We start from the raw sequence: 27,205 nt of genomic DNA on the forward strand, positions 1-27,205 counted from the left end.
TAATCCAATGATCGTCACACCGCATGTGACTAAACCAAGTGAAACCTAAAGCAGCCACACTCTCCAAAGTACGCGCTGCTGACTTACACACAAGTGTGCTAACAGGCCCCGAAGATCCGATGCAAACGCGTGGAGGTAACGAAAGAAGCTACCATTCCACCTTGTCAGCAGACAGCGTTTAGAGATCTCCTTTGCTGATGTAATGCGAAATAACAGTAACTGATAGTGCAAGTTCAGCACTTAACCTCAGCCTAAATGACCAAGGCGCTGACGGCATTAGCGTTCGTCCACAGCCCTCCTCCTCTTACAGCCAAGTGTATTAGTAGGTCCCAACAATCTGAGTGGAGATGACAAGAGGCTCCCATTCTATGAGTGGAGATAACAAGCTGATGACGAAACCCGGGTGCTCCCCCCATTGCCACCCAGCAGGCAGCACCGGCCCCGCTCCCGGAGCCCTCCATCCTGCCCCTTCCCAAACCCCCATCAAAACACCAACCCAGTCTCCTCGCTCTCAAGCCATTTTCCAACCTGCCTGGGAGCCACTCTGATCTCCCAGAACACCTCATTTTGTGAATTCTAAACCTTTTCACACCTTCTCAGTCCCTGTGTGATGTCACCAGTCTCAATTTCCAAAATAAATTTTGGGTCAGTGGTGGGGGTGGGGTCCATCTAGTTCTGCAGAGTGGGAACAGCACAGAAACTACCGGACTTGCTGTGCACATAGTCCAATTTGGGTGGAAAAGCCTCCCCACTGGAATGGGTGGCCTCTTGTCAGTGACAAAACCAAGGGATTTGCTAGTCCCTCATTTACACACTGGTTACTGAGTGCCTCCCGTTGAGTTGAACACTTTCACTTCCGGGAAAAATTTGTTGTTCCAGACCAAGTTGACTACTGTCTTCACCGGACATTCTAAGAGGTGCTTTTGGTCCCAGGGAAATACCCCGGAAGCTGTGAAGTACAACAGCCTTAGGCCCTGTCCCAAATATTCTGATTTAATGGCTGTAGGGTGGGGCTAGGACCTCAGGATGATTCACTCCACCGAACTATCCGGTCGTCCTGAAGTATAGCCAAGGTTGATAAGTACTGATAGACACGGAAGGAATTTTCACTCCCCTTCAGGAAAGACCTTTCTAGGTATGACCTCCTTTGGCTGTCATTGTTCAGAATGGTGGAGGGGGGGGGGCGGTCTGGCAAGAGCGAGTCTTAGGGCTAAGACTAAACCCAATTTATAGGATTTAAGTCCTCTAGATGGGAGGTGGGACAACTGGGAGTGCTCACTTGTTCACATGTACATCTGCCTTGTGTATTTCCACCAGAAACCGTTCCTCATTATACTGTCTGCCTGGGCCGATCCCTCCTGTCATAAGTTGACACAAGTAAATTGAAAAGTCCTAATCACCTAATCTTGGTGGAGTCTTCAGGTTTTTCCAAATATATCACTTTCAAACAAGGATAATTTGATTTCTTCCTGTCCTTTTTTTTCCCCTTTTTTTCTTTTCTTTTCTTTTTTTTTTTTTTTTTAAAGACAAAGTCTCACTCTGTCACCCAGTCTGCAGTGCAATGGCACGATCTCAGCTTACTGCACCCTCTGTCTTCCGGGTTTAAGTGATTCTCAGGTCTCAGCCTACTGAGTAGCTGGGACTACAGGTGTGTGCCACCATGCCCAGATAATTTTTTTATTTTTGTAAAGGCAAAATTTCACCATGTGGCCTAGGTTGGTCTTGAACCACTGGACTCAAGTAATCCTTCTGCCTCTGCCTCCCAAAGTGCCAAGATTACAGGTGTGAGCCACTGCGTCCAGCAAGAATAATTTCAATCTCTGGTAAATGCACCTGATAGAATTCTGAATTTCCAACTTCTTTGTCTTTTCTTTTCTCTTTTCTTTTCCTTTCTTTCTCTCTCTCTCTTTCTTTCGTTTCTCTCTGGTTGCCCAGGCTGGAGTGCAGTGGGGATCTTCGCTCCCCATAGCCTCTGCCTCCCGGATTCAAACAATTCTCCTGCCTCAGCCTCCCGGAGTAGCTGGGATTACAGGAATGCGCCACCATGCTCGGCTAATTTTGTAGTTTTTGTAGAGACGGGGTTTCTCCATGTTGGTCAGGCTGGTCTCGAACTCCCAACCTCAGGCGATCTGCCTGCCTCAGCCTCCCAAAGTGCTGGGATTACAGGCGTGAGCCACCGCGCCTGGCCGTTTTCTCCAGTTTCTTTAAATTTCCTCAAAATGGCTATTTTGAATTCTCTGTCTAAAATGTCACGTCTCAGTTCCTCTGGAATTGAACAAACATGGTTTGGTGAGATCATGTTTTCTTGGATGGTCTTGATGTTTGTGGATGTTTGTTTTGTCTGCATATGGAAGAATTAGGCATTTATTGTATTTTTCACAGTCTGGGCTTGTTTCTGTGTGTCTTTCTTGGGAAGGCTTTCTGGGTATTCCAGGATATGTGTGCCCCAAGCCCAATCATGCTGTGATTCTTATAGACTTGTAGAGGTACTACCCTGGTGGTTATTGGGGGAAATTCAGCCAGATATTGGGCGAAATTCACCCCGATATTTCACGTAGGTTCTTTTCTATTTTCCCTAAGTGTCGGCCGGTCTGAGAAATAAAGGGACAGAGTACAAAAGAGAGAAATTTTAAAGCTGGGTGTCCAGGGGAGACATCGCATGTCGGCAGGTTCCGTGATGCCCCGGAGCCATAAAACCAGCAAGTATTTATTAGTGATTTTCAAAAGGGGAGGAAGTGTATGAATAGGGTGTGGGTCACAGAGATCATGTGCTTCACAAGGTAATAGAATATCACAAGGCAAATGGAGGCAGGGCAAGATCACAGGACCACAGGACGGGGCGAAATTAAAATTGCTAATGAAGTTTCGGGCACGCATTGTCATTGATAACATCTTATCAGGAGACAGGGTTTGAGAGCAGACAACTGGTCTGATCAAAATTTATTCGGCGGGAATTTCCTCATCCTAATAAGCCTGGGAGTGCTATGGGAGACTGGGGCTTATTTCATCCCTACAGCTTCGACCATAAAAGACAGCCCCCCTCCCCCCGAAGCAGCCATTTTAGAGGCCTACCCTCAGGGACGCATTCTCTTTCTCAGGGATGTTCCTTGCTGAGAAAAAGAATTCAGCGATATTTTTCCCATTTGCTTTTGAAAGAAGAGAAATATGGCTCTGTTCTGCCCGGCTCACTGGCGGTGAGAGTTTAAGGTTATCTCTCTTGTTCCCTGAACATTGCTGTTATCCTGTTCTTTTTTCAAGGTGCCCAGATTTCATACTGTTCAAACACACATGCTCTACAAACAATTTGTGCAATTAATGCAATCATCCAGGGTCCTGAGGTGACATAAATCTTCCTCAGTTTACGAAGATGACGGGATTAAGAGATTAAAGACAGGCATAGGAAATCACAAGGGTATTGACTGGGGAAGTGATAAGTGACCATGAAATCTTCACAATTTATGTTCAGAGATTGCAGTAAAGACAGGCGTAATAAATTATAAAAGTATTAATTTGGGGAACTAATAAATGTCCATGAAATCCTCACAATTTATGTTCTGCCATGGCTTCAGCCAGTCCCTCCATTCGGGGTCCCCAACTTCCCACAACAGTGGTCTTGGATGAGATCCGAAAGAATTCTCTGGATTACCAGGCAGAGACTCTTGTTCTTTTCCCTTACTTTCTCCCAAATAAATGGAGTCTCTCTCTGTGCTGAGATGCCTAAGCAACCCTGCACTGGTTCAGACCCAAATCCAGCACAGCACCGGGTCTCACTCAAAGGCCTGCTATATCCACTACCTGCTACCACCTATGTCCCCTCAAAGCAGTAGAGCTCTAGGATCAGGTGGCCAAGCCAGCCAGGATTATGTCCCTCCCTTTAGGGCAGTGAGCTCCCTCAAGCCCTGGGTGGGTGCTGGGATGCTGTCTAGGAGCCAAGGTTTGGAGTCAAGACTTTAGAAATGTAACTGATGTTTTATTCTACTGCAGTTAAGCTCCTATGCAAACCACAAGAAAAAAGTTCTCCCCACTTTTGGCTAACTGCAAGATGCCTCCGATGAGGCCTCCTACCCAAACAACCTTTCTTATTTGCAGGGACCAGGCTTTCTTACTCGCAGGGACCAGGCTTCAGCTCCCTGACAGGATGAATTAAAAAGTCAAATAAAGGTCGGGCGCGGTGGCTCAGGCCTGTAACCCTAGCATTTTGGGAGGCCAAGGCAGGCGGATCGCTTGAGTTCAGGAAACAAACCTGGCCAACATGGTGAAACCCCCTCTCTCCTAAAAATACAAAAATTAGCCGGGCGTGGTAGCGAACGCCTGTAATCCCAGCTACTCGGGAGGCTGAGGCGGGAGGATCGCTTGAATCCGAGAGGCAGAGGTTGCAGTTAGCCGAGATGAGGCCACTTCAGCCTAAACAACAGAGTGAGACTGAATACAAAAAAAAAAAAACAAAAAAAAGAGCAGTTGGAAAGCAATAATATGAAAAATGAAACAAAAAGTAACCGCAACATTGTGAAAAACTAAACAACGTCGCTTCTGGCGTTGGCTTATAGATGATCACCTATGCTTTTTTCATTCGGGAGTCCAGAAACTGGCAACGCACCCACTCCGTATGTCAAGATACCTGCAAACAACTCTTCTTCCCAGCTTCGGAACCCCGGGTTGCGCTTTCTCAATGAACACTCGCTCATTCTCAAACCTGCCTAAGCACAAAAAAAAAAAACACCGTACACTCTTCACTGAAAACACAAACGTACAAAGCATGCAACAATATCAAGATAAACCACCTTTTCTGGTAACTACATACTTTGACCCTCAAAACGGTGCACTGTCTGTGGAAGCACTGCAATACCACATCAATACGCAGAGCACCTAGAACCAGCTCGTACTGTGTTTTTTTGTTCCAACCACCTACCTAATACACCGATCTGGAATAAACAACCTACGAGACATTAAACCGATAAAAACAAATACTATACTTCATTTTATTCGGAAACTGAAAACCGACAACAACACGTTCACCTTCGGCCACAGCACTCATTCTCCCACTCATCCTGAGCTCATGGTAAGAAAAATGAGCCTCAAGTAAAGAAGCACTGTCTTCCCTAGGTTCACACGGTGTTCCTTGATACAATTTGTAAACATTGCATAAGTAATACTGTTACAAGTTTGGGGGGGATATTCGCTTTCTCTTTTTGTTCCCATAGCTCCTGAGCGGAACAGCCATTTTAAATTTGCATGCCCCGCCCCACAGGCGCCGAGCTCCGTCCTCCCTGCAGGCTGGCCCTATTACCACCATCTAACATCATCTTGCTGGACTTCCTTTATGTATTTATTTAAGGCGGATTCTCGCACTGTTGCCCGGGCTGGAGTGCAGTGGCGCCATCTCGGCTCATTGCAGCCTCCGCTTCCCGGGTTCACGCGATTCTCCTGCCTCAGCCTCCCGAGTAGCTGGGATTACAGGCGCACACCAGCACATCAGGCTAAATTTTTGTATTTTTAGTAGAGATGGGGTTTCACTATGTTGGCCAGACTGGTCTGGAACTCCTGACTTCGTGATCCGCCCGCCTCGGCCTCCCAAAGTGCTGGGATTACGGGCGTGAGCCACCGTGCCCGGCCTGGACTTACTTTATTATATGTTATAGACATGTAATTACATGTTTTGTATAGTTGACCACACGGAAACAGGCACTTACGTCTCCGTCCCTCTAGCCATTTCTTAACCGTCTCGACCGGCGAGTTTTCGTTGAGGCGAGGGCGCAGCCCCGGGAGAGGGAGCGCTCCCTCCCACGGGTTCGAGAGCTGGGCGGAGCCTTGGGAAATGGGCCCTGGTAATCTCCGCTCAGTGAGTGGCGCTGCGAAGCTGCTTCTGCCCGGGAAGGAGGCGAGGGGCCTGGAACCGCCGAGGGAACCACCTGTTCTGACGCCCTCGGGTGGGCCCGGAGGACCGAGTGGCTGGGGCGGCGCGGGGCGGGGGGCTGGGCGGGAGGAGCAGGGGTCCCGGAGGTGACCCCGGAGGGCGTCGGATCGGGCTGGGCCTCGTGGGCTCCCCGCCCGCGGAGGGGGCAAGCAGAGGGAGGGCGGTAGCACATTGAGCGCGACCACTACTTCCCTGTAAACGCGAGAGCTCAGACAAGCCACGGGGGGCCAAGGCCGAGAAACCGGAAGACCGGCGCGGAGACCATAGCACGCTCCCAGGAAAGAGCGCGAGGGCTTGGGCCAGGATGGGGGCGGTGAGGGGACTGAGGAGTGGCCAGATTCTGGGTGTACTTTGAAAGCAGAGCTGATGGCCTTTGCGGACAGTTGGGATGAGGGGTGAGAGAAAGGAGTGGAGGGTGACTCCAGGGGTTTGGCCAGAGCGACTGCCATATTCAGCCTGGGCAACAAAAGCGAAACTACGTCTCAAAAAACAAAAGTCTGCCAGGCGCAGTCCCTCACTCCTGTAATTTCAGCACTTTGGGAAGCCGAGGAGAGCGGATCATTTGAGGTCAGGAGTTCAAGACCAGCCTGACCAATGTGGTGAAACCCTGTCTCTACTAAAAATACAAAAATTACTCTGGTGTGGTGGCAGGGGCCTGTAATCCCAGCTACTTGAGAGGCTGAGGCAGGAGAATCTCTTGAACCCGGGAGGCAGAGGTTGCAGTGAGCTAAGATAGCACCACTGCACTCCAGCCTGGGGAACAGAGTGAGACTCTGTCTCAAAAAAAAAAAAAAAAAAAAAAAAAGTCGACAACACATAAGGCTGAAGGAGACTTAAAGAGACCTGACAACCAAAAGTGACAAGTGATCCTGGGCCAGAAAAACCTAAAGGACTTTATTTGGACAATTGGTGAAATGTGAACTCGGACTGTAGATTCCAGTATGGAATTAATGTGAAACTTCCAGAAGGCCTTTGTTCTTAGGAAACACACCGAAGTATTGGTGGACTGGGGGGTGAAGGGACATCCTGTGTGCAAATTACTTACCAATGGTTGAGAAAAAAATGTACATAGGTGTCTTCTTATGAGTGTGTGTGTGTTGTGTAAGAGAGACAGACAAAGAGTGAGAGAGAAAATTATAAAGTAAATGTGGCCATCAAGGGGAGAGAGAGGGAGTGAGGGAGGGAGAGACAACAGAGAGAGAGAGAGAAAATAAAGAGCACGAACTTGGGAGTTAAGCGGTGTGTCCCTGAACCCCAGACTTCTTGCTTTACCAACTGTATACTTTGCGGGGATGGGGAAGAGGGTAGAAAAGTTCTCCATGTAAGTCTTTTAACTATTCTACAAGTCTCAAGTTATTCAAAGATTGAAATAATTGAGGCTGGGCACAGCAGCTCATGCCTGTAATCCCAGCACTTTGGGAGGTGAGGTGGGCAGATCACCTGAGGTCAGGAGCTCAAGACCACCCTGGCCAACGTGGTGAAACCCCATCTCTACTAAAAATACAAAAATTAGGCAGGTATGGTGGTGCATGGCTGTAATCCCAGCTACTAGGGAGGCTGAGGCAGGACAGTCGCTTGAACCTGGGAGGCAGAGGGGGCAGTGAGCCCAGATGGCATCACTGCACTCCAGCTTGGACGACAGAGGGAGACTCTGTCTCAAAAAAATAAATAGGCCGGGCGTGGTGGCTCACGCTTCTAATCCCAGCACTTTGAGAGACGGAGGTGGGCAGATCGCTTGAGGTCAGGAGTTTGAGACCAGCCCGGCTACCATGGTGAAACCCCATCTCAATTACAAATACAAAAATTAGCCCAGCGAGGTGGTGGGCGCCTGTAATCCCAGCTACTCAGGTGGTTGAGGCAGGAGAATTGCTTTAACGCAAGAGGTAGGGGTTCCAGTGAGAGATTATGCCACTGCACTCCAGCCTGGGTGACAGAGTGAGACTCTGTCTCAAATAAATAATTAATTAAATTAAATAAAAGAGAGGGGGAGAGAGAGAGAATGACAGGGACAAATATAGACAAGTGTTTGGAGGAGTTTTCCTGTTAAAAGAAGGGAGATGAGATGGTAACTATAGAGTGAAGTGGGGTCAAGGTAGGGTTTATTTTATTTATTTTTAGGGTTTGTTTTAAAGTGGAACAATAACAGCACTTTTACATGCTGGGGGTGGGCAGGGGGCGGGGGCTGGAAGAGAATACAACCCAGAGAATATGAAGGATACAGGAGAGAGAGGGAGAGTTGCCAGAGGTAAGGAGGGATGGATGGGTTCCTGTGCCCAAGTGGCAGGTGGGCCTTTGCCAGGAGCACGGATGGCTCATCCACAGCACCAGAGGGGAAGGTAGAAGTGGTGGTTACATGTGGAGGAGGTGGGTGGATATGTCCTGGGAACTCATGGAAGTTTCCTCTGATTGTTTCTATTCCCCTGGGGACATAGAAAGCAAGGTAGTCAGCTGAGGCTCTTTGGAGGTTGAAGAAGAAAGTGAGAATCAGCTGTTTGGAAAATGTAAGATCTATACATTAGGGAAACAGGATGATTTCACCTCTTAACACTAAGAGGCTCACCTGAGTCAGTGATTGCAAAGTTAACCCCCACTATACCACCAGGGTCCCTTGGACCCAAAGTTATAGCTGACTAATCCATTCTTCTTCCCAACCCGAGCCCCCATTCATTTCTGTTTCTTTTTGGAGCAATTCTAGATGTACATACTGATGTTTCATGACCTTTGTTCTTTTACAGGTCTTCCAATGAAATAAATAAGGCCTTGTGGGTTGTTCTCTTCGTGTGCAGAGAGGAGAGACGGTAGAAAAATAAGACACGAGACTAAGAGATGGTAGGAAAGACAGCTGGGCCCAGGGGGCCACTACCATCAATGCACGGAGTCCAATAGTGGCCCCGAATGCCTGGACGTGCTGCTATTTATTGTATACAAGGCAAGGGGGCAGGGTAAGGAGAGTGAGTCATCCCAAGTGATTGATAAGGTCAAGCAAGTCACATGGGGGTCTTCTTTGTGGTAGCCGAAGCAGAGAGGGAGGACCGCATACGTCAGCATTTTTTCTATGCACTTATCAGAGAGATCAAAGACTTTAATACTTTCACTAATTCTGCTACTGCTATCTTCTAGGAACTTAAAAGAGGAACCAGGTGTACAGGCAGAACATGAAAGTGGACAAGGAGCGTGACCACTGAAGCACAGCATCACAGGGAGGCGTTTAGTCCTCCGGATGACTGCGGGCAGGCCTGGATAATGTCAGACCTCCCACTAGAGCTGGTGGAGCAGAGTGTTCTCTAACTCCCCCCAAAGAAAGGGAAACTCCCTTTCCCAATCCGCTAAGTAACGGTTGCCTTCTCAGCCACTGGCGCTACCGCAAGACCAAGGTCTGCTAAGTAACGGGTGCCTTCCCAGGCACTGGTGCTACCGCTAGACCAAGGCGTCCTCAAGCGGCCTTTATCAGGATGTGACAGAGGACTTTCACTCTTATCTTCTGCTCACTTCTCACAATGTCCCTTCAGCTCCTAACTCTGTATTGGCTGGTCTTTCCTCGGTTATAATAATAATACAGAGATTAATACTAAAAACTAATGATTGATAATATCCATATATAATCATCTCTATATCCTATTTCTTTTTTTTTTTTTTTTGAGATGGAGTTTCACTCTGTCGCCCACACTGGAGTGCAGTGGTGTGATCTCAGCTCACTGCAAGCTCCACCTCCTGGATTCACACCATTCTCTCGCCTCAGCCTCCTGAGTAGCTGGGACTACAGGCGCCTGCCACCATGCCCAGCTAATTTTTTGTTTTTGTATTTTTAGTAGAGACAAGGTTTCACCCTGTTAGCCAGGATGGTCTCAATCTCCTGACCTCGTGATCCGCCCGCCTTGGCCTCCCAAAGTGCTGGGAGCCACCGCACCCGGCTCTATATCCTATTTCTAATATAACTTTTCTTATTCTAACTATTTTCTTTATTATATTGGAACAGGTTGTGCCCTCAGTCTCTTGCCTCAGCACCTGGGTAAGTTTCTGCCTACATGTAACTAGTGACTTCAAGTATTCTGTTTTATCTAAGAAGTACAACGAAGGTCATGAGAAGCCTGAGTAGGCCTGAACTACAGCTGCCTGGGCACCATAGTGAAGGTTATAAGATAAGCCCATGCCCAGACAAACCTAGATAAGGGACATCTAGGTTGCTTGGCAACAGTCATGTGCAATCCTGTCTTTGTCCTGCCTCTGTATCCCTGCTTTTCACACCACCGTCAGCTTGCTTCAAGCTAGCCCACCACCTTCTGTGAAGTATGTATAAAAGTCAGGTGCTGTCTTTGTTCTGGGCCCAGTCTTTTGGACGTTGAGTCATCTGGGCCTGAGTGCACTCAATAAAGATTCTCCTGTTTCAACTCGAGGTCTCTCTCGTCCTCCTGAATCCTGCAACATTTCCAGTAGAGACAGGATTTCACCATGTTGGCCAGAGTGGCCTCAAACGCCTGACATCAAGTGATCTGCCCACCTCTACCTCCCAAAGTGCTGGGATTACATGCATGAGCCACCATGCTCTACCGTTTTCTTCCCTTTTTAAACAGAATAAAACTCATTATGTCTTGCAATGACCATATAGATCTATTGTTAGGCCCTCTTATAACCTGTCAGCACCATCCAGCCAAAGGCCACCAGGAACACACCTGTCATGACATGAGTTAGCTTTGAGGGAGAACGTTTTGGATGCCATGGGGAACTGTGGGGCAAATAAGTAAGAGGGTGTCAGGGATGGCTTATTGTAGGATTTGGGCACGTGTTAGGTGGTTTGAGGAGTCCTTTCTCTGGGATGCTCTCAGGAAGTGGGGGTAATTCTATGATTGAGGATCTTAACAAATCTCACCAAGAAGGAGGGAAGAGTAGAGGAAGGCCAAAGCCGTAATTGGCTAAAGTAGCAGCAGTCGATCCTATTAGCCAGGACACGGGGTATGGCCTGGCTGTGAATCCCAGACCCACTTCTGGTTCTGCTTTTCTCTTTCCCAAAATCCAAGACACATTGTGGGATCTTAGCGGTCTTACTTCTTCTGCATCTTGAAATGATTTGCTATTTCATCATCCTGGGAAATCTTCTGTAGTTAATTCATTGATTCCCAAAAATGACTTAAGAGTCTTCAAGAGGCCAGGCACGGTGGCTTACGCCTTAATCCCAGCACTTTGGGAGGCCAAGGCGGGCGGATCATGAGGGCAGGAGTTCAAGACCAGCCTGGCCAACATAGTGAAACTGTGTCTCTACTAAAAATACAAAAATTAGCAGGGCATGGTGGTGCATGCCTGTAATCCCAGCTACTCAGGAGGCTGAGGCAGGAGAATCGCTTGAACCTGAGAGGTGGAGGTTGCAGTGAGAGGATTGTGCCACTGCACTGCAGCCTGGGTGACAGATTGAGACCCTCTCAAAAAAAAAAAAAAAAAAAAAAGAGAGGTGTAAGAATTAAAGAGGAAAGAAACATGAAAGGGGAGGGGATGGGCAGTGGGGGAGTGGAGTAACATGTACCACAGAGTAACAGAGGGAGGGGTGGTAGAAGGTGATTGGAGAGTGTGACCCTGGAAGTGGATGGTGGATGGTGTTATGGCATCAGCAATGACAAGATCTAGACTTAGACCAGGGAAGTGAGTGGCTGGGGTAGGTAAGGCCTAGGTCAAGGAACTGGGGAACTGGGTGTCAATTGATGACAGGAGTTATGTTGGAAAGTGAGCCAGGAGCTAAAACCTTCAAGGAATAAGTAAGTGTTGGCATGAGAGTGACGGGCCACCAGGACAGATGACAGCAATAAGGGGAGGTAGTGGGCGGTATGGGTACAAGGCACAATGGAATGAGGGGTGGGGAGAACCAATAGAGAAAGGAAAGCAATCAATGTCCTTAGTGGAGGATAGAGCGAAAGAAGAAAGGAGGCTGGGAATAGGGAGGACAGTAGGAAAATGAGCAAGGTTTCAGGAATCAGACATGGGATAAGAGATGAAGCTTCTTGTGCCTGACCCACACAGAACAGAAATGCAGAACTTCAGGGTCATTCTACAGTGAGTGGCAGATACATGGAAGACAGCTGCAGCATTAGTTCTTTGCACTTACTACCTGGGGGATGTCACCTCTGTCCAAGTATAATGCCCGAGGGGTTCGCCTTGCCTGCTGCCTAAACAGAGCTGATTCATCAGAACAGGGGAATTACAATAGAGAAAGAGTAATTTGGCTGGACGCAGTGGCTCACACCTGTAATCCCAGCACTTTGGGAGGCCAAGGCAGGTGAATCACCTAAGGTCAGGAGTTTGAGACCAGTCTGGCCAACATAGTGAAACCCTGTCTCTACTAAAAATACCAAAAATTAGCCGGGCGTGGTGGCACGTGCCTATAATCCCAGCTACTGGGGAGGCTGAGGCAGGAGAATCACTTGAACCTGAGAGGCGGAGGATGCGGTGAGCCAAGATCCTGCCATTGCACTCCAGCCTAGGCAACGAAAGTGAAACTCCATCTCAAAAAAGAAAGAGTAATTCATGCAGGGCTGGCTGTGTGGGAGACTGGAGTTTTATTATTACCCAAATCAGCCTACCCAAGCATTTGGGGAGCAGATTTTTAAGGACAACTTGGTGGGTAGGGGGAAGCCAGTGAGCCCAGAAGTGCTAATTGGTGAGGGATGAAATCATAGGGAGTTGAAGCTGTCTCCTTGTGCTGATTAAGTTCCTGGTGGGGGCCCCAAGATCACATGAGCCAGTTAATCAATCTGGGTGGTGCCAGCTGATCCATCAAGTGCAGGGTCTGCAAAATATCTCAAGCACTGATCTTAGGAGCAGTTTAGGGAGGGTCAGAATCTTGTAACCTCCAGCTGCATGACTCCTAAACCATAATTTCTAAACTTTTTTTTTTTTTTGAGACAGAGTCTCAGTCTGTCGCCCAAGCTGGAGTGCAGTGGCAAGATCCTGGCTCACTGCAACCTCCACACCGCCTCCCAGGTTCAAGCGATCCTCCCACCTCAGCTTCCCAAGTAGCTGGGAGTATAGGCATGTGCCACCACACCCAGCTAATTTTTGTATTCTTTAGTAGAGAGGGAGTTTCACCACGTTGGCCAGGCTGGTTTTGAACTCCTGACCTCAGGTGATCTACCTGCCGTGGCCTCCCAAAGTGCTGGGATTACAGGGGTGAGCCACGAGGCCCAGCCCATAATTTTTAATCTTGTGGCTAATGTTAGTCCTCCAAAGGCAATCTAGTCCCCAGGGAAGAAAGAGGTCTGCCTTGGGAAAGGGCTGTTAACATCTTCGTTTTAAACTATAAAATAAAATATAAACTAAGCTTCTCCCAAAGTTAGTTCAGGCTATGCTCAGGAATGAATAAGGACAATTTGGAGGTTAGAAGCAAGATTGGGTCGGTTAGTTAGATCTCTTTCACTGTCTCAGTCATAATTTTGCAAAAGCGGTTTCACAAGCAGTAGATACCAGGAGCCTCTGAAGACCACCATAGCAGTCCTCAGTGCCAGGCAAATCCACTAAAATAGAAACACCAGGCTTCGCCAAGAAGGGAAAACAAAAACAAAAACAAAACTTTATCGCACATTTCAGTAGAATTTCAGGGACAGGCTGGGTTTGGTGGCTCACAACTGTAATCCCAGCACTTTGGGAGGCCCAGGTGGATAGATCACTTTGAGGCCAGGAGATCGAGACCAGCCTGGCCAATATGTCGAAACCCATCTCTACTATAAATACAAAAAATTAGCCAGACATGGTGGCGTGCACCTGTGATCCTAGATACTCCAGAGACTGAGGCACAAGAATCACTTGAACCTGGGAGGCAGAGGTTGCAGTGAGTCGAGATTGCATCACTGCACTCCAGCCTGGGTGAGAGACAGAGACTCGAATTTCCATGGACAGGCATTCATGTTCAGGAGAAGGGGGGTCTGGGCACTGGAGTTGGAGGAAAGAGCCTCAGTGAAGGTACAGAAATGTTAAGCACAGGGCAATCAGAAAATGAGGGGACCAGTTCATACACCTACGACCCATCCAGCCACCTGAGAAGGTAGGATCTGGGCCTTAGCCTGTCCCAGAGAATGCAGTAACGCCCTGTCCCAGAGAATGCGGGCTCCACGTGGGCTCCTTCCTACTGTAATTGCCCCCATTACACCCACATCCATCCCCTCACAGACTGGTTCATATGCCAGACTCAGCCAGCGGGTGGAGCTTCTCCCGGGAAGCCACACCTCCACCTCCCCAACACGCAGCACCCCAGCCTTGCTCTGACAGTCTCTTCCTTACATCATGGCAGTTTTTCATCAGGGAACCACTGTCTCCACAAGCCAAATGCTGTTGTAGGCCAATCAGACTCTGAAATCCATGCACCTTTGTTAGCAGGTCATCGTGGAGGATGCACCCATGGAAGGCGGCCTTCCACCCCCATCCTATAAGAAGAAGGCCACTTCAGCAAATAGAATAAAGAGTCTGACAATATCTTTTTTTTTTTAACTTTCTTGTTGTGGGCCAACCAGTAACCATGATCATGACCACATTTGAGAATCAGGGCTCTTTGCAGCTGGGGCAATACTTCTGGATCGGGATCAACCTATCATGGAGGACCTGGTATTAGAGGACACGTTGACAACATAGAATAATACAGGCAAGTACAATCAAGGCATTAAAAGTCCTCACATCAAGATGGACATGGCCTTCTCCCAGTCCATTCCACATACAGCATTTATTTGGCCGGCACTGCTGTGTATTTCTTCAAGAATGCATTTTCTCCTAATCATTCCATTTCAAACAGAGCCACGGCTTTAAATGCTTAGGTTAGTCTCAAAAGAGGTGAGTCCCTTTCAGCATCTCATGGGGCATACTGTATCTCCTTTCTTTCTTCTTTTAATTTTTTTTTTTTTGAGACAGAGTTTCACTCTCGTTGCCCAGGCTGGAGTGCAATGGCGCGATCTCGGCTCACTGCAACCTCTGCCTCCTGAGTTCAAGCGATTCTCCTGCCTCGGCCTCCTGAGTAGCTGGAATTACAGGCATGTGCCACCATGCCTGGCTAATTTTGTATTTTTACTAGAGACGGGGTTTCTCCATTTTGGTCAGGCTGGTCTCGAACTCCTGACCTCAGGTGATCCACCTGCTTCAGCCTCCCAAGGTGCTGGGATTACAGGCGTGAGCCACCGCGCCTGGCCTGTATCTCCTTTCAAAAAGAGATGCTGTCCTTGTCCACTTTGGGAAGCCAAGGAGGGCGGATCACCTGAGGACAGGAGTTCCAGGCCAGCCTGGCCAACATGGTGAAACACTGTCTCTACTAAAAATACAAAAATTAGGTTACAATGAGCTGATGGACCCACCCGGGGTCAAGACAGTGACCAAGCGAAATGGGCGTGGGCGTCACGAGGTGTCTGCGGAAGGAAGTTGGAGGAGAGTGGTCCGAGCTCTTTTGAGGAAAGTTATTACTGTGAAGAGCGGAGCTTCAGCGGTCTGGCTGGGTCGGAGGCGAAAGCGGAGCCCATGAGCCCCTGTCCCCCGCCCCCTTCCCGGGGCCGCAGAGAGAAGTCCGACTGCGACTGCGAGATCGCGCCCTGAGCGGGCTGCCGCCCTGGGAGTCACAGCCCCGCCCCGCTCCCTGCCCTGTCGGTGGGGACTGGGGACAAACTACTTAACCTCTGGACTCTCAGTTTCCCCAGCTGGGAAGTGGAAACACCAATGCCTACCTCGTGGGGTGGAGGGAGCAGAAACGGAGCCGAGGGCGCGACCGTGGCTCAGTAGTCTGGAATGTGGGTCCCAGTATCCGACTAGCTTCCCCCGAAGGGGTCTTGGCTGTGATACCGAAGCACCTGAGCAACTGCGTTGCCTGCCGACAATAGAATAGGAAGCATTTACTGTTTGGCCTAGGCTGTGTGCTAAGTGCTCTCCTCATTACAAACTCGCAAAGGTTACCTACAGACGGAAACCTTGAGACGGAGGTTAAGCAGCTTAGGCAACAGAGCGAGACCCAGTTTCTACCAAAAAAAAATTTTTTTTTAATTAATTTTTTTTTTTGAAACGGAGACTCGCTCTGTTGCCAAGGCTGGAGTGCTGGAGTGCAATGGCACAATCTTGGCTCACTGCAACCTCCACCTCCCGGGTTCAGGGTAGTGTCCTGCCTCAGCCTCCCAAGTAGCTGGGATTAGATCTTTTAGCAAGTTGGGAAGATGACTCATGCCTGTAATCCCAGCACTTTGGGAGGCCGAGGCAGGTGGATCACCTGAGGTCGGGAGTTCGAGACCAGCCTGACACCAACATGGAGAAACCCCGTCTCTACTAAAAATACAAAATTAGCCAGGTGTGGTGGTGCATGCCTATAATCCCAGCTACTAGGGAGGCTAAGGCAGGAGAATCGCTTGAACATCCCTTCTCTGGTCTCATGGAAAAATGGTTTGGAAATGGAAGGGACTCATGACCTCAATCTTTACCTCCCTTGCAATTATTATTGGTGTACTCATTCTTGTAGGTTGTGTCATACCTTGCATTTGTGGATTTGTGCAAAGGCTTATAGAAACAGCTCTTACCAAACCCCTCTCCATTCTCCCCCACCCTACTCGGACAAACTCCTACTTCTAGACAACCAAGAGGAGCAACAAAGCCAAAATATGTTAGAGGAATTTGAAGAGGAAGAACTATAAAGTCAAGAGGTGGAAAATTGCCAGAAACAGTAAGTTCTTCTTCAAAGCTTCCTTGGTCTTTCTTGCTCTGTACACAGCCCTTCCTGCTTAATCAGGAACGAGCACTTGTTTCTCTGTTTAATGGGTAACTAGCAAACCTCTTACTCGGTAAACAACCCTTCCCACCTAGTTGGTAATGGACAGCCTCTCCCTTCCCGCCTAATTGGCCTTATTCAATTTCAAGCACTAGTCAATTGGGTCAGCTTAGACTGTGCTGTCCAACTCCAGCAAATGGGGAAAGGACACAGAAACAGAAACTGTGTTAGGGATAAAAACCCCTGCTCTACCCTGCTTGGTGTGCTCTTGGGATCAGTCAGACACAAGCTGTACCCTTCTGCAGAAGTAAATGTGCCTTGCTGAGAAATTCTTTGTTTAAGTGGTGGTTTTTCTTTGCAGCACCGAACACTTGTTTCTAACACCTGGGAGGCAGAGGTTGTGGTAAGCCGAGATCTTGCCATCGCTCTCCAGCCTGGCGCCATGGCTCACATGGGAGACTGAGACAGGCAGATCACTTGAGCACAGAAGTTCGAGATTGGCCTGGACAACATTGGCGAAACCCCGTCTCTACAAAAAATACCAAAACTAGCTGGGCATGGTGGTGCAGGCTTGTCATCCCAGCTACTTGTGAGGCTGAGGTGGGAGGATAGCTTGAGTCCAGTAGGCAGAGGTTGCAGTGAGCTGAGATCATGCCATTGTATTCCAGCCTGGGTGACAGAGCCAGACTCTGTCTCAAAAAAGAAAAAGAAAAAAAAGTGGTGGAATCTCTTACACCAGTAATGGGGTGTACCTTTTTGCATGCTTAAGATCTTCTATTTTCTTTTCTATGAGCTGACTGCTCAGATCCTTTCCCCACTGGCCTTTGAATTGTTGATCCTTTGTATTGGCATCCCTAACCTACTTGTTCTAGTCTATGATTTCAGTTACACATCCAACTTTTGTTTTTTAAGATGGCTAACCAGTTGCCTCAGCATCATATATGGAGCAGCACACCTTTTCATCAGTCTGAGATGCCACTTTTATCATATAATAAAGGCCTCATATATACGTAGGTCTGTTTCTGAAACTTTCTTTTAAACCAAACAGCCTTCTGGTATCATGGCTGTTTTTTAAACTTTTGATTGATTGTGTACCTACCTTTGTATACCTACCTTTGTGTACCTGTGAATGTGGCCTTGTCTGTGTGGTTAGCAAGGAGCATGTGTTCCATTCCTCCTCTGGCTGCCCTTCAACACCATCCACTGCTCACAATGCTGCCAGGGAAGCCTGGGCACCTCCAGAGGTGCCAACCTGACCATGCCAAGGCTGCCAACTCCAGGTGCTTCTAAGGTTTTCAGTCCTTGGGTACCAGAAGGCTGCCAGGTTTCCTGCCAGCTGAGGAGAGCAGCCTATTCAACTATTCAGCCTATGCAACTCCAGGTCCTGCTATTTCTGTTTTTCTTGGCCCTGATTGCACCTCAGTTTTTGCCCTGTCTTCTGGAATGGCTCCTTCAAATTCCTCTTTTCATCACATCAGTTTTCACAGGTAGTTGAAGAGATCTGCTTGGAGAGAGATACCATTTGTTTCCCTATTTTCCTTTGCCTCCTCTCTGACTCCTTCCACCACCCCCGCCCCCTGCCCAGCCCCACCATTCTTTTCTCTCCCTCCGGGGCCTCTTCACAGTTACCAACCAAAAACTTTCACTTATAGCAACAGAAACAGAACTGTGCCAATCTGTGTGGCCTTGGTGGGGGAAGGGAGATTGTTTGGCTGCAGCAGCCAGCAAAGTTAGTGTTCCATATGGCTCCTTTACTTGTTTCTGTTGTTTTTTTTTTTTTTTTTTTTTTTTTTTTGAGACGGAATTTCACTCTTGTTGCCCAGGCTGGAGTGCAATGGCACGATCTTGGCTCACCACAACCTCCGCCTCCTGAGTTCAAGCGATTATCCTGCCTCAGCCTCCCTAGTAGCTGGGATTACAGGCATGTGCCACCACGCCTGGCTAATTTTGTATTTTTAGTAGAGATGAGGTTTCTCCATGTTGGTCAGGCTGGTCTCGAACTCCCGACCTCACGTGATCTGCCTGCCTCGGCCTCCCAAAGTGCTGGGATTACAGGCATGAGCCACTGCGCCCGGCTGTTTTTTTGTTTTTTTGATACACAGTCTCACTTTGCCATCCTGGCTGGAATCCAGTGAAGAGATCGTGGCTCACTGCAGCTTTGACCTCCCAGGCTCAAGCAATCCTCCTGCCTCATCCTCCCAAGTAGCCGGGACTACAGGTGCGCATCACCACAACTGGCTAATTTTTTTTGAGACGAAGTCTTGCTCTGTCACCCAGGCTGGAGTGCAGTGACACAATCTCAGCTCACTGCAACCTCTGCCTCTCGGGTTCAAGCGATTCTCCTGCCTTAACCTCCCAAGTAGCCGGCACTACAGGCGTGCACGTCCAGCTAATTTTTGTGTTTTTAGTAGAGACAGGGTTTCACCATGTTGGCCAGGCTAGTCTTGAACTCCTGACCTCAAGTGATCCATCTGCCTTGGCCTTCCAAAACTCTGGGATTACAGGTGTGAGCCACCATGCCCAGCCACTTGGCTAATTTTTGTTAATTTTTTTTTTTTTTTTTTGGTAGAGATGAGGTCTACCTCATCAAGGCTGAGTCTAAAGACCCATGGGCCAGGGTGCTTATTGAGAACAGAGTACGTGGCACCATTAGGGGCAGAGGATGGAAGCAAGCACATATGAAGCTAGGCATGGTGGCATGCGCCTGTAGCCCCAGCTACTCAGGAGGCTGAGGTGGAGGGTCACTTGAGCTGGGGAGGTCGAGGTTGCAGTGAGCCATGGTCATGCCACTGTCCTGCACCACGGGCCACAGAGCGAGACCTGAAAAAAAAAAAAAGAAAGAGAGAGAGAGAAAGAAAGAAAGAAAGAGTTAGTTGAAAATCTTGGAGGCCTTTGAAAACATAGAGAGACTGGACTTCTGTTTCTATGATCAGGGGTGAGGTATACAGGTGGTCCCCAGTAGCCATGGACTGGGAGAGATGACACAGAGATACTATTTTGTGTAAGAGAAGAGGAGTACATGTTTCAGAATCGCAGGAACACCAATGTGTAACGAGCAGGCAGGCTGAGAGAAATGACAACATATGTCCTTATAAAGACTTAGAGGCAAATGTTTAGAGCAGCATTATTCGAATAGCTCTGAACTGAAAACTACTCAAACATCCATCAGTGGGTGAACGGATAAACAAAATGTGATATTCAGGAATAAAAACATAATGGTACAACATAATGGCACATGCCGCAACGGGGATGAACCTCAGAAACATTACGCTCAGAGAAAGATATCAGTCAGACACAAAAGACCACATACAGTGTGATTTCCTTCATATGAAATGCCAGGAACGGGAACTCTGTAGACATAAAGTAGATCAGTGGTTAACTCAAGATGAGGGTGGGAGTGGGCAATGACTGTGTAGGGGAGGCAAAACTTTACCTCTATCTCCTTAGGGTCTCTGCTGGGCCTGAGACTCAAACTGACATAGATTAGCAGGAGGAAAGCATAGACACTCAATGTAAGTTTTACGTGACACGGGAGCCCTCATAAGGAAATGAAAACCCAAGGCCACGATCATATATGTGCATTTGTTCCGGTTATTTTTCGCCTCCCCTTCCACTTGCCATTCTTCTCTCCCCTGCTCTTTTGTACTGCATAGAGCTGCATAAGGGTCGTGAGCCAAACAGCAGCCCCTCTTGCTGCAGCTGGTTACAGGGCTGCCCCTGCTACTCATCCTGTGCCTCATGGGCAACATGTTATGCCCATGTCCAAGGTACAGAGAAGTGGACCCAGAGCCAGGGAGCTGTGGTAGGGACCCTTGGACGGGGCGGGAGGTGCTTACTGAGAACAGAGTCCATGTCACCATTAGAGGGAGACGGTGGAAGCAAGCACGTTTGACAATCCTGTGTCTGCCCTGTTTCTGGAGAGGCAGATGCAGACAGCAGGTCAGAGGGAATTTGACTGGACAGGAAGTTGGGGGGGGGGGTTGAGGGTAGCCATTGCATATAACCAAACCTGTTACTCATTTCTTTGATATCTGATGTCATTGTGACATGATCTAGAAACCTCTGTCAAAATAGTGGTCTTCCTAATGACACTAAACAACAACTGAGACTGTTTATTGAGTTTGTGAAATCAAGGAGTGGCTGCTCTTCTAGAAGCAGTGAGTTGATGTCTGTTCTAACATTGTTCTGAGACAAGGAAACCTTTTTATACTTTAATAGCCAGGGTCAGAATTTCTCAGATCGCATATTTGCATGTAGCACAGGAGATGCTCTTTTAATAAAAATCCAGAAATTTGTTGTGCACGTTATTCAATAGAGAACAATATCAAATTAAACCAACAACAATGACACTTAACATTTGCCCAAAGCTTGGTAAATGTTGATGGTCACTGTGTACCTTCAGATAGCTGTGTACTCTATCAGAGAGAATGATTTCAAAATCAGTTGAAGAGAAAACGCCTCTGCCTGCCTGTACCTGTATATTACTGTCAATGTCAATCAGGAATGTGTGGGTTCATTCCAGTTATTTTCCGGCCCCCATTCTACTTGCCATTCTTTCACCTCCTGCTCTTTTGTACTGCATAGAGCTACAGAAAGTTAGTGAGTCAAATGATAGCCCCTCTTGTTGCATTTGGTCACAAGGCTGCCCCTGGTACTCAACCAGTCCTCTCCCCTCCAAATCCCCCCCTCCTTCTCAGCTGTCACCTCTGTTAATCCTGGTGGTTTCCCTGGCTACAGTGACCCAAACTCTCATTCCTGAAAAGTCTAAACCCCTCGAGGCCACATCTTTCTCAAGTCAGGGTTCCTGCACTTGTCCATTCATGTCACAGGTGGACCTGGGAGTAACACGTGGCACCCAAACAGATCACCAGAGTTCACACATATTCCACCTGCCCTCCCTGCATAAGAGCACCACTCCCTCTTCCTGATGATGCTTCAGGGCCATTAATCCCTGCCAAGATGGTGTCTGCTCCTGCCTGCTAGTTCAACCTGTCCAGCCACGGCTGTAGCTTGAAGGCTTGAAGTTCAATAGGACCCACTTCTGCTTCCACCCTTTCTTTCCTTTAATTTTAATTTTTATTTATTTGAGACAGGGTCTGGCTCTGTCACCAAGGCTGGAGTGCAGTGGTGCAATCACGGCTCACTGGAGCATCCACCTCCCAGACTCAATTGATCCTCCTGCCTCAGCCTCTGAAATAGCTGTTGTACAGATATTCATCACCCTGAACAGGGCTTCACTACCTTGCCTAGGCTGTTTCTTTTGTGCTTTGTTTGTTCGTTCGTTTGTTTTGAGATGGGGCTCTGGCTTTGCCGCCTAGGCTGGAGTGTAATGGCGTGATCTCACCTCACTGTGGCCTTCTGGGCTCAAGCCATCCTCCCACCTGGGCCTCCCAAAGTGCTGGGATTACAAGCATGAGCCACAGTGCCCGGCCTGAAGACAGGCTTTAGAGAAAGAAGCAGGGGGTAGTTTTGCCAAGGCCAGACAAGATTTCTGGAGTTTGGAAAGGGTGAGAGATTGGGTCAGCAAAAGGAACATTCCGATCTTTATGCTGGGATGCAATTGATAGATACAGGGATGAGACCCAAAAGAGCTGGGAGAGATTTGTCATCATAGTTGCAAGGCAACTGCTGGTGGCTGATCCCGTAAACGATATACATACCTAGAATGGAGCCTAAAGAAGCATCAAGCATGAAGGGTGGAGCCACGATGCTTGGACTCGAGTTCTGCTCCTGTGTGTTCCTCGATAACTTAAATTACCTGTGCCTCCATTTTTCCTGGGGAAAAAAGGAAGTTTGTATCCAGTACATTGGTGCCTGCCTTAAAGTAGAACTACTCCAGGGGCTGAAGAGGAAGTTCAGCTGGGCGTAGTGGCTCACACCTGTAATCCCAGCAATCTGGGAGGCCCAGGCAGGTGGATCACCTGAGGTCAGGAGTTCGAGACCAGCCTGGCCAACATGGTGAAACCCCATTTCTACTAAAAATACAAAAATTAGCTGGGCATGGTGGCGGGTGCCTGTAATCCCAGATACTCGGGAGGCTGAGGCAGGAGCATGGCTTGAACCCGGGAGGCAGAGGTTGCAGTGAGCCGAGATGGTGCCGTTGCACTCCGGCCTGGGCACCAAGAGCTAAACTCCATCTCAAAAACAAAAAACAAAAACCAAACAAACAAAAAGAGTAAGTTCAAGTCCAGCCTGGGCAACACACCACTGGAATCCATCCCTTTGAAAGGTCATCACCCCTCCACTGCCAAGCTGAGATTTACAAGCCCTCCAAGTAAAGTCGAACATGTTCCCTACTCGGAAATGAATATTCTCGTTTTGGGTCCTAGGATACTCTCTATAAATCATGAACCTTATGATACTTAAAGGAGTAAGAAAACCTACCAACTATCCTAACCTACCCGGCGCAGTCTTTTCTTTCTAACCTTGCAAACACGTTGTATCCCAGGAGAGGGAGCACCGTTCCTGGAGGTACTGCAATACCAGGTCGATGCGTGGAGTGGACAGAGCAAGCTCCTATTTCATCTCCCTGCTCCAAAAATCCATCTAATATAATTGTCCTCGGATAGAGGACGTATCAGATATTAAACTGATAAGAACAGATACTACACTTGATCTTAGCCAAAAGGACGAGAAGCAATGTCGTCGTCTTCCTCCCTGCCATCACCGTCCCACTCTCATCCACATTCAAGTCGCGGTGAGAGCCCCAGCCTCGCTCCTTGCCTCATTCACTCTGTCTCGTCCACACCAATATTGACGCCATTACACACTCCGGCCGATTTCTTATTCTCCACGTTTTAAAAGAAAAATCTGCCGGGCGCGGTGGCTCATAGCAGTAATCCTAGCACTTTGGGAAGCCGAGGCGGGTGGATCACAAGGTCAGGAGATCGAGACCATTCTGGCTAACACGGAGAAACCCCGTCTCGACTCAGGAGCTCGAGACCAGCCTGGGGAACACGGTGAAACCCTATCTCTACTAAAAATACAAAAAAATTAGCCGGGCGTGCCGGGCGCGGTGACTCACGCCTCTAATCCCAGCACTTTGGGAGGCCGAGGCAGGTGGATCACGAGGTCAGGAGATCGAGACCATTCTGGATGACACGGAGAAACCCCGTCTCTACTAAAAATACAAAAATTAGCCGGGCGTGGTGGCACGTGCCTGTAGTCCCAGCTACTTGGGAGGCTGATGCAGGAGAATCTCTTGAACCTGGGAGACCGAGGTTGCAGTGAGCCAAGATGGCGCTACTACACTCCAGCCTGGGCGACAGAGTGAGACTCCATCTAAAAAAAAAAAATACGAAAATACAAAAATTAGCCAGGCGTGGTGGCGCGCGCCTGTAATCCCAGCTACTAGGGAGGCTGGGCAGGAGAATCACTTGAACCCGGGGAGGCAGAGGTTGCAGTGAACCGAGACGCGCCACTGCACTCCAGCCTGGGCGACAGAGCGAGACTCCGTCTCAAAAACAACAACAAACAAACAAAAAACAAAACAACAACAACAACACAAAAACCAAGAGAAATCTTACACCAGTTCTAGTTCCGGGGTTTCCGGGCTTTCATTTCGAATTTGCATGCCCTGCCCTTTCCCAGGAGGCGTGGCCACCGCGGTTGACTCCACCCCCCCGGGCCCGCCTCCAGCTAAGGAGCCGCGGCTGGGCTAGGGGCGACCTCCTTGTTCGTATGAGCGAAAAGACTGAACCAAAAGAGACAGGGGGTGAAAACAAGATAGGTCTGTGGAAGAGACCTGTAGGCGGAAAGCGGTCCCTGTTTTCCTGGAGAAAGACGAGGTCGCAAGATATCATCACAAGAGGAAACCAGGCTGCGCTGGATCTTTACGTCGTCACCAGCGGGCGGGGAGACCAGCCTCGTACCCACTGGACAACGGGCCCATTCCGAGTCAGGCAAGCGGAAGGCCTGGAGGAGCTTTGGGGAGCAGGGGCTGGAGTTCCTCTGCCAGGCAGGAGGCTGACACCAGACACCGGGCAGAGGGAGGCGGCGCGTGGACGGCGAGGGCCCGGCAAGGATTCTCCCCAGCTCCTGTGCCTGCGTCTCCTGTGGCTTCGGTGCACGGACCGTGTCCTGTGCCGTGTAGGGAAAGCTGCCTGTCTGCTCGGGACGTGGATTCCTTTCACCTCCTCCTCGCCTGGCTACTTCTGATGCAGGTTGTCAGGACTCCGCTTGGGTGTCACCCGTCCAGGAAGCCTCCCTTAATTAAGGGCCCTCGGCACCCACCCCATATGTGATTAGCAGCCCTCCTGTGTATTTCGTCGCACCCCCTTGTTTGTATCAACAACTCCACTCACCACCCTTCTGGGCAATCCTTTATCTCCCCCTCTGAAATCCGATCGCTGAGGGCTGGGACCCTCATCAGTACTTATCCCCGTTTCCCTGCGCTAGTCTAGTTAGTGCCTGGCGAGTTGAAGGCGCTCAGTAAACGTTTGTGGAGCGAAGAAACGACGGATAGGGCGTAATGAGCACGACACACTCAATCAGAGAGGACGCAGTTAGGAGGCTATTGGCCCGGGGCAGGCGTGAAGGGGGAAGATCGGGCTCGGGGTGGGAGGACACCAGAGGGCGGGGTGACTGTCGGGGTGCTCTGGAGGAAGATGGGCGTCAAGGCCCCCAGCAAGGTTGGGATAAATTTTCTCTCTGAGGCACAGACTGCCGCCTGTAGCGTCAGCATTTACCATTCCCGTCCTCCATCCTAACACAACAGTTGAGATGAGAGTTTCTGTCTCTTTTATTTGATTTCAGAAAAGCAAGAAGGTATCATAGATCCGATAGTGACACTCAGTCAGTCATGCTCCCCCTGCAGGATGGAAAGCGGGATGGCAGGGATTGCCTGGTGAACAACCAGGTCAAAAAATATAAACTGTGCCTTTCCCAATGCCAGCCTCGGGTCCGAGGAGGGCTCCACGTGCATTATCTCATTTAGTTCACTCAACAGCCCTAAGAGATGGGCGTTATTATTAGCCACGGCCAGGATTAGGGTGAGGTCAGTCCTCTAGATTCGAATTTCAGGGGGTGATCCTCCAGAACCCTTCAGTAATCAAAATAAATAATAGTTCAATGCAATATATCTTATCTCGATTATAAGATAATCAAGCCATTTATCTGGATTGCTGAGTCTTTTGGTGCCCCCTTACTTTTTTTTTAACCTCTCAGCGTTTCCCTCATTTCACTTTACGCCGATCTCCACCGTGTCATTGTCATCTCCATTCTATTACCCTGTGAAGTGCAATATGGCAGCCACCCACCTCGGCCTCCCAAAGTGCTGAGATTATAGGCGTGAGCCACTGCGCCTGGCCTATCTATCTGTCTGTCTGTCTATCTATCTATCTATCTATCTATCTATCTATCTATCTATTCTTTTTTCTGAGACGGAGTCTCGCACTGTCACCCGGGCTGGAGTGCAGTGGCTCTATCTCAGCTCACTGCAACCTCCGCCTCCCGGGTTTAAGCGACTCCCCTGCGTCAGCCTCCCAAGTAGCTGGGACTACAGGCGCGTGCCACCACACCGGACTGATTTTTTATATTTTTAGTAGAGACGGGGTTTCACCGTGTTAGCCAGGATGGTCTCCATCTCCTGACCTCGTGATCCGCCTGCCTCGGCCTCCCAAAGTGCTGGGATTACAGGCATGATCCACCGCGCCTGGCCATATCTATCTATATTTTGAGACAAGGTTTCCCTCTGTTGTCCAGGCTGGAGTGCAGTGTTACGATCACGGTTCACTCACCATATACCAAGATAAATGCCAAGTGGGCCAAAGATTTCAAAGTGAAAAAAATGGAACTATAAAAGTATATAAGGGCCAAGGCCAGGCGCGGTGGCTCACGCCTGTAATCCCAGCACTTTGGGAGGCCGAGGAGGGCGGATTACGACGTCAGGAGTCAGAGACCAGCCTGGCCAATGTAGTGAAACCCCATCTCTACTAAAAATAAAAAAAGTAGCTGAGTGTGATGGCACGCACCGGTAGTTCCAGCTACTCAGGGGGTTGAGGCGGGAGAATCGCTTGAACTCGGAGGTGGAGGTTGCAGTGAGCCAAGACCATGCCACTGCACTCCAGCCTGGGTGACAGAGTGCGACTGTGTCTCAAAAAAAAAAAAAAATATATATATATATATATATATATATAAGGGCCAAGCACGGTGGTTCATGCCTGTGATTCCAGCACGTTGGGAGGCCAAGGGGGGCAGATTGCTTGAGCCCAAGAGTTTGAGACCAGCCTGGGCAATATAGCAAGACCTCGTCTCTACAAATAATTTTTAAAAATAAAAATAAAAATTGTAAAAAAAAGACCAAAAAAAAAATATATATATAGAGGACGCCAGGGGTGGTGGCTCATGCCTGTAATCCCAACACTTTGGGAGGGCAAGGTGGGAAGATCACTTGAGCCCAGCAATTCAAGACCAGCCTGAACAACATAGGGATACCCTGTCTCTACAAAATAATAATAATAGGCCGGGCATGGTGGCTCATGCCTGTAATCCCAGCACTTTGGGAGGCTGAGGTGGGCAGATCACCTGAGGTCGGGAGTTCGAGACCAGCCTGACCAACGTGGAGAAACCCCGTCTCTACTAAAAAT

The 27,205-nt window shown here is 48.9% G+C and overlaps 1 protein-coding gene, 1 long non-coding RNA gene and 2 other non-coding genes across 5 annotated transcripts; 1 reads left to right on the forward strand and 3 right to left on the reverse strand.

The window, feature by feature from the left end:
• The first annotated feature begins 1,528 nt into the window (after positions 1–1,528).
• LOC129054940 (uncharacterized) lies at positions 1,529–17,632 on the forward strand. Its single transcript, XR_008519570.2, has 4 exons — positions 1,529–5,927; positions 9,891–9,923; positions 16,484–16,574; positions 16,981–17,632. It is a non-coding gene; the product is annotated as an uncharacterized LOC129054940 (long non-coding RNA).
• On the reverse strand, positions 4,813–5,002 carry LOC112129843 (U2 spliceosomal RNA). Its single transcript, XR_002912186.1, has one exon. It is a non-coding gene; the product is annotated as a U2 spliceosomal RNA (small nuclear RNA).
• On the reverse strand, positions 13,435–25,942 carry LOC100437608 (uncharacterized). 2 transcript variants are annotated; one of them, XM_009251693.4, is made up of 3 exons: positions 17,733–18,541; positions 15,595–15,734; positions 13,435–14,316 (listed from the first exon to the last, which is right to left on the reverse strand). In XM_009251693.4, the coding sequence occupies exons 1-3, from the start codon at positions 17,789–17,791 to the stop codon at positions 14,069–14,071; spliced, it is 447 nt and encodes a 148-aa protein (XP_009249968.2). In that variant the 5' UTR covers positions 17,792–18,541; the 3' UTR covers positions 13,435–14,068. The 2 variants fall into 2 exon arrangements, 1 of the variants encoding a protein (XP_009249968.2); XR_010138317.1 differs by lacking the exon at positions 13,435–14,316 and adding an exon at positions 24,146–25,942 and having other exon boundaries at positions 14,363–15,734; positions 17,162–18,120.
• On the reverse strand, positions 23,069–23,260 carry LOC129055005 (U2 spliceosomal RNA). The gene has a single exon (XR_008519683.1). It is a non-coding gene; the product is annotated as a U2 spliceosomal RNA (small nuclear RNA).
• Positions 25,943–27,205: the final 1,263 nt, after the last annotated feature.

The sequence above is a fragment of the Pongo abelii genome, chromosome 19, assembly GCF_028885655.2.
Source record: "Pongo abelii isolate AG06213 chromosome 19, NHGRI_mPonAbe1-v2.0_pri, whole genome shotgun sequence".
Classification (NCBI taxonomy): Eukaryota; Metazoa; Chordata; class Mammalia; order Primates; family Hominidae; genus Pongo; species Pongo abelii.